General features: G+C 42.6%; 1 protein-coding gene across 2 annotated transcripts in view; it reads left to right on the top strand.

Annotated features, from left to right (window-relative positions):
• PRKD3 (protein kinase D3) overlaps nucleotides 1-12,085 on the top strand; it is a 63,309-nt gene that overhangs the window by 21,185 nt on the left and 30,039 nt on the right. For both annotated transcript variants that reach the window (XM_048484573.1, XM_048484580.1), the window contains exons 3-7: nucleotides 5,724-5,862; nucleotides 6,755-6,886; nucleotides 7,275-7,432; nucleotides 7,892-8,081; nucleotides 10,788-10,865. In XM_048484573.1, the coding sequence (XP_048340530.1) occupies nucleotides 5,724-5,862; nucleotides 6,755-6,886; nucleotides 7,275-7,432; nucleotides 7,892-8,081; nucleotides 10,788-10,865 (697 nt within the window). The remainder of the gene's footprint in view (nucleotides 1-5,723; nucleotides 5,863-6,754; nucleotides 6,887-7,274; nucleotides 7,433-7,891; nucleotides 8,082-10,787; nucleotides 10,866-12,085) is intronic.

The raw sequence follows: 12,085 nt of genomic DNA, 5'->3' as shown, positions 1-12,085 counted from the left end.
AGTCCTTGTCCAAACCAAGGACAACAAAAAGACAATGCCAAAATCTGTCCGGGCACCCGACAGGTCCTCTACCAACAGCAAGTTTACCTTCCGGTCCCACAAATCCTTACCCGGCACGCAACGAGACGGGCAAAGACCACACTGGCAGAATCAACATTCCTTTCAGAACTACAAACAGTCCTTCAAACAATACAACAAGCCGGGCAAGTCCTTCAACTCCAATAAGAACAAGCAATGACGATCAAAGCATCCCGGTGGGAGGCCGTCTCCAACACTTTCAGCACCGTTGGCAGGGAAACCACATGGACAGGTGGACAAAGGAAGTCATCTCCACAGGTTATGTGATAGAATTCAATGTTATTCCACATCACCACCTGTTCATTTCGCTGCTCTCAAAGGATCCGGCCAAAGCCAGCAGAACTCTGGAGGCGGTTTCCCACCTAACCAAGATCCAAGCCATCGAACCTGTACCGACAGCGGAACGTTTCTCAGGGACATATTCACATTTCTTTACAGTCCCCAAAAGAAATGGGGACTGGAGAGCAATCCTCAACCTGAAGCGCATCAACAAATTCATTCGGGTCCCCAAATTCAGGATGGAAACCCTTCGGTCTATCACGGCAACTCTTCGCCATCAAGATCTGCTGACTTCGTTAGATCTGACCGAAGCCTATTTGCACATCCCTATTCACAACTCTCACAGAAAGTACCTGAGATTCGCCATACAGGATCAACATTATCAATTCAAGACGTTGCCATTCGGACTAGCCACGGCCCCAAGAACCTTCTCCAAGGTACTATTGGCTCCAGTCATCATGTTGAGGTAACAGGGGATACACGTCTACCCCTACCTCGACAATCTGCTGATTCGTTCACGCTCCGTCCCCAAGGCCATCGCCGACATCGAGGTAGTTCAAGAAACCCTAGCACAGCATGGCTTTATCGTAAACAAAGAAAAAAGCTCTTTCATTCCCTCCACACGGCTAGAACACCTAGGCGCAGTGCTGGACACGGTACAAGACTCCCTTTTCATACCAGAAGAGAAGGTAGAAAGAATCAGGAAAACGACATTACTAGTCATGTCCAACAGAAGATCGTCCTTGCTAAAACTGGCAAGTCTGCTGGGAACCTTCATCTCAGTAATCGACCTGACCCAGTGGGCACGTTTTCACGTGAGACCGCTCCAACGATTCCTCCGTGCATACCAGCTGGACATTATTGCCAAGAAAGACAGAAAATTGACCATACCCCCAAGAGTCCGTCTCAGCCTTCTCTGGTGGACGAACCGCTCCAACCTCAGACGGGGAAAACGTTATCTACATGCTCATCGAGCTCAAGTCTTCACAGACGCCAGCCTTCAGGGCTGGGGGGCCACACTCAGTCAAATGTATGTCCAGGGAACTTGGTCTCCGGAAGAATCTCGGCTCCACATCAATGTGTTGGAAACTCGAGCGATCTTCCTTGCCCTTCAACATTTCCGGCCACAAATTCGTCACCAACATGTCATCATAAGAACAGACAATGTTGCCGCGAAGATGTACATCAACAACCAGGGCGGCTCCAGATCAGCAAGGCTCCACTCGGAAGCAAAAAAAAAAAAATCCTCCGATGGGCCAAGGAGCACTTGGTATCGCTAGAAGCCCTACACATCAGAGGAGTCCAGAATCTAGAGGCGGATTGGCTCAGCAGACAGAATCTGTGCGAAACCGAATGGCGACTCGATCCACGGGTCTTCTGCAAGCTATGCAACACCTTCGCACTGGAGGTAGACCTGTTCACCTCTCAGAAGAACCATCAACTTCCAAAGTTCATGACCCGACACTACCATCCACAGGCAGTAGCAACGGACGCCCTGAACGGCGTTATGGCCTCAAATCTTCTCTATGCATTCCCTCCTTTTCCTGATCCCTCGGCTCCTGCGCAGGATCATATCCGGGCGCCTTGGTGATCCTTGTAGCCCCCAGATGGCCCAGGAGACCCTGGTTCACCACTATCCTGGAACTGGCCATCGCAGAACCACTGACTCTGCCAATCACTTCCGACTTCCTGACGCAGGAGCCCCATCATACATCCCGATCCCGCTTGGTTCAAGCTGACCGCATGGCTCTTGAACGGGCAAACCTCAGGATAAAGGGGTACTCGGAAGAAGTCACATCTACAATCTTAACAGCCAGACGCAGGTCGACGGTCAATATCTACAACTATTCATGGAAGGCCTACGCCAGGTGGTGCCATCGCGAACGACTCGACCCCACGGATCCATCCATCACCAAGTTATCTTGGAGTTCCTGCAACAGGGCTACCTAATGGGACTCAAGTGTTCCACCTTACGCAGACAATTGGCAGCTCTTGCTACCGTCATCCCTTGTGTGGGCGACACCCCATCACCAGACATCCGGACGTTCTGAACTTCCTAAGAGGGGTAAAATTGTCCCAACCTGCGGTAGTCCACAGGTTCCCCTCTTGGCGCCTGAACGCTTCGTCCTGTCGGCACTCACTAGGTTCCTCGCTCAACCCATTCAAACTGTACACATCAAATGGGTAAGAATGAAAACGTTATTCTTAATTGCAATAACATCGCCAGAAGAGTGGCTGAACCGCGCCCTTTCAATAAACTCAAAATTCTGCGTGTTCCATAAGGATAGAGTATGTCTTCGTGACAGATCCAACTTTCATTCCGAAGGTTAACTCCCCTTTCCACGCATGCGCCAGGAGATCGCCGTTCCCAACTTCATGCCGAACCCCTCTCATCCCAAAGAGAAATCGTGGCACACATTGGACGCGAACGGGCCTTTTAAAAGCATACATAATAAGAACGGAGGAGTTACACAAATCAGAGAGTATGTTCATCAACATTAGCCCGCCCAACTTGGGAGCGTAAATGTCCAAGGCAGCAATCAGTAGTACCCTGAAAGCCTGTATATGCGAAGCATACAAAGCTTGACTTACCGGTCCCTCAGGGAGTCACAGCTCACTTCAGTTCGCAATGCTGCGACCAACGCAGCCTTCCGAAATCATGCATCACTGGAAGACATCTGCAAAGCTGCCACCTGGTCTTCCATTTCCACCTTCATACCGCCATTATAAAATTCGGGTCCCTGGCCTCGGCAGAATCAGCCTTTGGCAAAGGGTGCTGGAAAGTATCGTCGGGGACTAATGAAACTCCACCCGACTTGGGACACTGCTCGGGGAGGTCATTGATAAGATGCCCCACTCCTACAGTAGAAGGATCCATTGGATACTCACCGTGAAGGGTCTTTCTACTGTAGGTAAGTGGGGCATCTTGGCCCTCCCTAGTTCCATTTGTTTCCCGATGTTACTCTCTCAGTTATCAACTAAATTCATGTTTTCAGACTGTTCAACGTTTAGGGTTGTCGTTGTTGTTGTCACTGTTCTAGTGATCCTAGTTATTGCCGAGCCGTTGTTTTTCCTTCCGTGTTTTTGGTTATATGTTCCTGTTACTTAAGTGCTATACTACTATGCCAGGCGGGGGTACTGAAGAAGGTGACCCCAAGACCTCACAGGAAGTACATGGAAGAATTTCATCATTTCCTGCCTCTCTGCAATTGGTCGAGATCACACCCACACAAGATGCCCCACTTACCTACAGTAGAAAGACCCTTCACGGTGAGTATCCAATGGATCCTTCTACCCCCTCCCCCACAGACTGGCGACTTCAAAAGCTACATGCTTTTGTTAGCGTACTTCTTACAATTTGACATATTATTCTCTCCTGTCCCCCTCTGGTTTTTGATAAGGGCTGTAATGCTGGAATTGGGATTCGAAAGTTGTGATAAGGGCAGTAACGCTGGAATTCAGATACCAAAGCAACAGATGATAATGAAATAAGGCTATGGATTCTGGTAGACAGGGAAGAGATGTAGTCATTGTCCACCTCCTAAGGGAGAACAATGTGGAACAAAGTGGGGCGTGACTTCTTACTCATTAACAATATCTTCTTGAAACTTTCAATATTCATTTACAAAAGTTTGTAAATTACATAAAGTTTGTAAATTACAAATTACATAAATTTGTCTAGGATGTGTGAGTTTACCCTTTTTGATGTTCTAAGAGCATACATCCTTAATTTGTTTCTGGCTTCTTCGATACATGAATATGAAAATGTAATGTCAATACTGGCCCCATCTTGTCAATATCCTGGGCTTTCGATTAACACAGTGTGTATATAGAACTAAGGTCAAAATGTGACAACATAAATATGGTCTTACAAGGTTTTATTCTCTTGAGTATTTTTTCTACTTGAATCCAGAAGGTGTATTATCACTTATCAACAGCAATATTTCCTAGCTTCAATTATTATGTCTTTTATCAAAAGAGGAACAGAGGCAGAAGTTTACTTATTAGTTTTATTACTTTATTACATGTACTATGTGTGATTAAGTTTGAGAGAACAAATTCCAGCTTGCTGTTTGATAGTCTAGAAGAAAGAAAAATAATTTGTTTAAATTTGTCAACATTTGTGCAAGGCAAACATACATCTGTAATTCATCAGCATTACAGCTCTATCAAAGCAAATAAGAAAATAGAGCAGAAAGCTTTGTATTTTGGTAACACGTGTGTCGCTTTAGAGGATTGCTGTTAGGTTTGGTATGTATTGTAGTTAATACAAGCTATTCTTCAGATGCAAATGCAGTAGAACTCATCATACCATAAGTGGTTCTTTAATATGCTACATTTGGCTCTTCTAGTATTGGTTTCTTTGCACTTTCAGCAGCATGTCCAGAAGTAAATACATGCAACAAATTAGTGCAGTTTAGTTTTCTTGTACTGATTTTTTTGGGTTATATGTATAGTTTAATATTAATAGTTAACATTATTGGTTGAGTATGTTTGATAATGGGGTGGTGCACAGGGCATGTAGTAATGGGCCTCTTTAGGTTAATGATAGTTAGTTCTGTGGTAATGGTAGTTGCATCTGTGGTCGTCTATGACCATTTATTCACATGTGATCTCCTTTGCTTTCAGCCTATATTTCCTTTGGGTCAGATTTTTGTTTGCGCACATATTTTGTGGAGAACAGCAAGACTGGGAGGTTCATGCCACAGAATTCCTTTAAAAAATTTTTCACTGCATTCTGTTGATGGTGCAGTAAACCTGGTGAAATCGACAAGGCTTGGCTAGGCGTAAAAGTGCATCTGAGCATCCTGACCAGCAGATTTCATTGGAATGCATGCTGAAGGGGGAAGTGGGAAGCTTTTAAATGAGATGTGAGGCTGATCACAGAAGGGTCGTCCTGCCACCACCAGATACCCCCCATCAACCCCTCTCCCGATCACACAGTGCTGAAATCCAGACCCTCTGTTTTTTTCCCATCTGGTCAATGATCTGTTGAGCAACCCAAAAAAGTTAAAGATAGGCAACTTCCCATCATGCACAGGGACAAATCAGGCTGGTGGGGAAAATGGTGGATCAGACCAGAGAAAGACACTTTGGGTGAGGAAAACCAGTAGAGACAGAAAACCCCGGGGGGAAAGAGGCTGTGCAAACAGAAAAACCTCACTGTGAGGCAAAAACAGGAAAACTTCACTGTGATATGCAGCTGACTGCATATCAGCTGCATGGCAAACAGTAAGAGCAAAATACCCTGTGATTATCAAAGTGAGGAATACTGAGCTACTATATTAACAGATTTTCCATAGTAATTTTGTTGAAAAATGAATTTTTAAGAGAAACAAATAATGGCATATGCTTTTTTGTTGCAGTTCCCAGAGTGTGGGTTTTTTGGCATGTATGACAAAATCCTCCTGTTTCGCCATGACCTGAACTCAGAAAATATTTTACAGCGGATTACATCTGCTGAAGAAATACGTGAAGGTGACCTTGTTGAGGTTGTTCTGTCTGGTAAGGATATTGTATTTGCAGGAAGGGCACCTCAATATTAATTACATGGTTCTGTTATGGTACCCAGCATTAATGAAAACGGTACTGAGTCTTTGCTTTGAACAAGCTGAAATTTATCATTTGCTAAATGAAAAGGTTGTTTGGTGAGATCGATGTGATGGCATTTGAATGAACTGGAAGTATCAACATTTTTGCATTTTTATATTTCAGTTTATTTAATATATTTCTTAATTGCTTTGTGATTTTTGTGCGTCATACTGATGGGCTTTTACAGAACTGACTGTTAGAAACTTTTAGAACTAATTTTTGATGCAAAGACATCTCACACTGCATATTTTGAGGGGGAAAAGGTCACACCTTCTTGTTAAGTTTGATCTGTTCCTTAAGTCTAATCCAGAGAGATTGGCCAATAACCAGAAGAGAAGGACAAAATCATCAAAACCCAAGAAGAAGCCAAAACATTGCAAGGAACTAATATTTGCTCTTCTAGTCTCAGAACTGGCAATCTCAACAAATGCCTAGACTATTACAATTTGGGCTCCAGTCTTCTGGATTTGATCTCAGAGTCTGTACTGATCTTGGAGGCTCTATCCTAAGAAGAACCTCATTGACCCATCTTTGATTTACATAAGTATTATAAAGTTACCAGGTCTCTGAGTTATATAATGTTTGAAAGTTTTCAGTATCTTTCAGAAACAGTTGTTTAAAATTCTGGGTATAGATGCCTATTTTACAGTGCATGTCTTTTATTGGAATGGAGAGCATTTTTAAGGTTCTTACCAGGGCAGGCTGTTGGCTTAAGCTACTGCTTAAAAAATGGTATCAATGTTTTTATTATCTTTGCAAAAGAAGTGTGACTTACCCTTCCTATGATTTGCTGTTTTAAAAAAAGCCTTGGCTACAGTTGAAGATTTCCAGATACGTCCTCACATGCTTTATGTCCACTCTTACAAGGCCCCTACTTTTTGTGACTATTGTGGAGAGATGCTCTGGGGCTTGGTACGACAAGGGTTGAAATGTGAAGGTAAGCTTGTCCATAACTATAAACTTTTAGCATAAGACATTTTCTATTAAAAGCCTCCAGAGCGTAAGAAGCATTTCTAATGTCTTTGCTTCTATACTTGTACTGCATTTTTAAAAAAAGCAATACAAGTTCTAGAATAAGACATATTACTCTGTTTCAGAAATTGGTGGGTTTTTTGGTTTCAGAGAAATCTTACAAAGTTAAAAACGCGCTTCTTTTCAACACGCTTCTTTTCATTGCCAGTATTCAATGTTGCACTCTTCTGAATGTTATTGATTCTGTATTTTCTGAAAACCTGACACTACATTTCAATAATACTAGTAAATGCTATCTTATTTCTCTCTTCCTTCCCTGCTCACTCACTGTATTTTTATACTAATTTCACCAGGGTGTGGATTAAATTACCACAAGCGATGCGCCTTCAAGATTCCAAACAATTGCAGTGGAATGAGAAAGAGGCGTTTATCCAATGTGTCTTTACCAGGAGCGGCACTTTCGGTCCCAAGAACAGCACAAACTGAATGCCCAGCTTCTACTACAGAGGAGGTATTTAATGCCACCTTGAAAAGAAAAAAAATAGTTTACAATTAAACTTCTAGGCATAGGACTGATGAAGCAATACATAGGGGAGTGCCAAACAATATACGGAAGAAAGACGATTAGATGGCTTCTATGATGGAACCAAAAGCTTGGATCCGTTTAGGTACTATATATAGGTGTTGTGCTGTAATTTTTGCCTGAAACACCTGTAAAGCTGATGAGATGTTTTTGCCACTTCTGGGAAAAAAAACTTTGGTTAGCTGCCATATTAGTAGTTCTTTCAAAGTCAGCTCTTTGATGGGTGGTGGGGGTGAGACAAACAAACCATGTATCTGGAGAAAGACAGGTAAGTGCAACATTGTTTATTTGGGGAGTAAAAGTATAATATGTAAAGGAATTGGTGCTGCATATTAGTGTTATGTATACTCACAAGTTGAAACCCTATATATCTAACTTTCTTTTCAGCGTTGTCACTCAGAACCCAGTAAGAGGATTCCCTCCTGGAGTGGGCGTCCAATATGGATGGAAAAGATGGTGCTCTGCAGAGTGAAGGTTCCCCACACCTTTGCTGTTCATTCTTACACTCGACCTACCATATGCCAGTACTGCAAACGGCTGCTCAAGGGCCTTTTTCGCCAAGGAATGCAGTGCAAAGGTAGGAGGTTAAATCTTTTTGCAGGTGGAAAGTTAATGGAGGTTATTATTTAATGTTAAACACTCTTACTTTAAAATCAAAAGTTGATATTTCAGTAAGTACTAGTTCAAATCCTGAATACTTTAATCACGGGATTGATCAACTACAGCTTTAGCTGATCAATTAATAGGAAATGCTTTCTAGTAGTGGGGCTAAGAGGGAAGGATACATGGTGTGTTATTTTAATAAGGAGTGAAATAAATATATATGTGTTTCTTTTTCTGTTAGTACCTGATTGCTTTTGGTTGTTAAGTTGTAAATTATTTGTATTTCCTTAAAGTTCTATCTGTAAGGCACCTCCAGCAAGACTTTGATCATGTATGTGTTCTAATAATCAATTAATCAGGGAACAGTCTTACTTAGAATTGTATACACGTTGTTTAGGAAAATTCTATTTAATTCTTGTGCTGCTTTACTTTATTCATTAAAACATTTCTGTATCTCTACCATGGAAGATAAGAAAGGCAGGAGAGATTGAAGCATTGGATACTCTTTATCCAATAAAAGGCCTGCATTCTCATTTTCTTCTTATTTGTGCCCCAAACTGAAATCTGTACCATTTTTACTCTCTTCACACATGCACACTCACATCCTGGCTTTGTTTCTCTTTGGAAATACATCGACTTTTGGACTGTAGCTTCTGGGATTGCTTAGGGAATATAGGGAACAGTGTAGTCTCAAAGCCCTTTCCTTTAGCAGAATTGGACAGCACAAGAGCCAAAGCTGTGTTGGGAGGACATAATACAACGCGATGTAGCTGCTGCCATGCCTCAGAAATGTTCAAAGAATATGCATGTCAAATTCCTGAATTTTCTTCTCTTTCTCCAGCAGTCTCTGAGGCCCCTTCCGCACACGCAAAATAATGCGTTTTCAAACCACTTTCACAACTGTTTGCAAGTGGATTTTGCCATTCCACACAGCTTCAAAGAGCACTGAAAGCAGTTTGAAAGTGCATTATTCTGCATGTGCGGAATGAGCTTCAGAGTCAGCTTGATCTTTGAGACTTAAAATGATGTTGGCAGTATTTGTCTGACATAGACTGCACTGTAACTCATTGGGGTACACATGATTCACCAGTAAAAGCCCATTAAAGTGACCTGCTCCCTTGTTAGAAGAAAAGGGGCAGAGAGTACATTCTTTCAGATTCATCTTTCACATAAAGAGACTCCCTTCACAGATTGGAACAATCTGGCCAAGTTGATGTTTGCAACAGTGGCCTCAAGGTTATACTATTGTAATATACTTACATGGGTCTGCCCTTTAAAACTTGTAGAAATGTAATTGCTGTGGAATGTGGCAGGTTGTTTGGCTGCCACAACCACAAACTGTGATACTATGTATAACTTTAATAGTAAATCTTCAGTATTTCAGGAAGATGCTCTTCTTAACAGGATACTAAACATATTGTGTAAAAGTATTTCCTTGCATGTGTACAGCTGACCTTCAGTCACATAGCGAAGATTCTTGTGCTGTGGTGGCAGCTGCTGCCAAAAGTTTTATTTAATCTGCACAGTCAATCAGGTCTCTAGTGGCCAATCAGAAGACAAAACCCTGAGCTGGTTCCACCCACTTTCTAAAAACATTTGATGGGTGCCACAAAAAGTGTCAGGTTGTACTATGGCACTCATGGGCATCATGTTGGGACCCCTAGCTTAGGATGTGTGGGACCCTTCTTGTAGTATGCACTCATGTGGCAACCACATTCATCCAACCAGAATTTGCTCCTTGTCTCTTAGTGCAGGCTTTTGCTGCAGAGATGTCTACATTGTATAATGGCCTAATTGATAATGACTGTTAAGATTTGCCACTTTGAAAGTAATGTCTTCTTGGTTGAGAGGTATTTGCTGAAAACAAGAGTGTGAGGGTCAACTGTAGGTAATTCAGTCAGTAAAATGAATTAATTGGCAGCTCTCAGGAGTGCTGAGTCATGTATAATAGAACAGAGTCCTTGGTCAAAACACCTAGGAAGGAAGGTTGTGATTGGCTTTGGTCTCTAATAAGAACATAATGGCTGAATTGGATTTTTTTGATGGAAGGCAGGGCTTCTGCAAACCAGGGTGTCCTGTAGGCACAGCCAGAAGTCTGATTGAAGCTGCTAGCCAGCTATGTAGAAATTGTATGTATTGGCTGCCTAAGAAGAATTTGCAGTTAGTGTGGACTAATTAGGTTTGTGGGGACTAATTAGGTTTGTTTTGGTTTATTGACTGTGCTTCCTGTTCTTGTGTTGCACTCTCCTCTAAGAAAAATAAGTCTTAAGAAATAGTTTTGGCTCTCTAGTGATTACCAACTTTCAAGGACCCAGTATCATGCTATCTACATTGATACAAAGCCCACCCTACAGGGTTGGTGTATTTATAGGTTGAATCCAACTTTGGGACAAACCTGGAGGTTGGAAAGCAGAAGTTCTGTCAGCTGGAGGGAACTTCATGACAATGATAAGAGACATATACTTTGTATATTATTATTGCAAGATGTGTTACTTAGGTGGGCCTTTCACTGATGATTGGATCATGTTGTTGAAGGCAGTTGGATGTCTTGCTGTCTGTCTAACTTTAAATTATTTTTTCAATTTGTATTTTTTTAATTCCCATGGTCATCTTCGTTGCATCCATAATGAGAGAAAGGTAGATTAAAATGACTTAAATAAGCACTGTTTTCTCACTTTAGATTGCAGGTTTAACTGTCACAAACGTTGTGCCTCTAAAGTACCGAAGGATTGTCTTGGAGAAGTAGTCTTCAATGGAGGTAAGAACAGTCATGTTTTTAAAGTACCTTTGGAAAAGTGGCAAAATTGCAAACCTTAGTTCTCGCAGTTTCTTAGTATACAAATATAAAATAATTGTAAGGGAGCCTAGCTCATTCAGTATCTATTGTTTAGTTGTACAGAATTATTAATGTGCTGAGGATTAGAAACAGTGTGTTGATTATATTTCACTTTGCGTAATCTGCATTGAGTTGCAGTAAGATAGGGAGAGTATAATTAATGTAAACAAACAAACAAATCTCTGCTAAAATAAAACAGGCAAACATCTTGGCATCTCTAGCAGTTGATAGGCTACTTTCATTGGAAAGCAAAGAACTGAAAAGTGCTGTCATTTCTTGAAGCAAATGTTTACACAACTTTGGCCAGCCATTCCACAAGTTAGACTCTGTTTTGATGAAAACTATTTTCATGCTTTCACACATGCTGAATAATGTGCTTTCAGTCCATCTCCAATGCACTTTACTGATCATTTCATTGCACTGTAAAATCCAGCTGCATAGTGTATTGACATTGGAGTGAAGTTGCATTACTCAGCATGTTTAAAAAGTGCCTGTGATGTCTGATTCAAATGTGCTGTAGAACTAAATTCCTTATTAAACAAATGCTAAGGGGATATTCCCAAGTTACACAGCAGTAAGAAGGTGTTAACCTGCATGCATATTGCCCTTAGATGGCTGCCGCTCGGGATTGCTGTCACCACTTTCCCACCTTGTTGGGCCTTCCAGGAGTACTTACCCGCAGCAAGAAGGGGGATGGGTAACAGGAGGTGGTGAATGATGGCAGAAGGCGGACTGGGTCAAGGCAGTCTGTGGCAGCAGGAGCCCCTTGGCCGCACAAGCGGGAGATGGGACCTGCAAAGGCGATCCCTCTGTGGTGCCATGGCAGGGTGGAGAGGCCTACGGTAGCACGGAGATGATCAGGTGAGAGGTAGCCCAACGTTGCTGGGCTCATCTCGCTGTGAGGCTCAGAGATGGGCAGCAATGGCTTCAACCCCAGTCAAGCAAGCCAAGGTGGGGTCAGGGTCAAGGAAGGGTGATGGAGAGGTGGGGCCAGGCTCTGTGGCAAAGGGGCTGGCCAGTGTGGTCCCTAGAAGGAGAGCCAGGGAATGTCCTTGGGAGCCTGGCTGGGTCAGACTGGGGAAAGGGGGTGGAACAACCCTTGATAAGAGGCCCCAGCAGGCAAAACCAGGGAAGAAGAAGAG

Source organism: Sphaerodactylus townsendi, linkage group LG01, assembly GCF_021028975.2.
Source record: "Sphaerodactylus townsendi isolate TG3544 linkage group LG01, MPM_Stown_v2.3, whole genome shotgun sequence".
NCBI lineage: Eukaryota > Metazoa > Chordata > Lepidosauria > Squamata > Sphaerodactylidae > Sphaerodactylus > Sphaerodactylus townsendi.
Note: the sequence above shows the minus strand (reverse complement) of the source record. Positions and strands in the feature narration are given on the sequence as shown.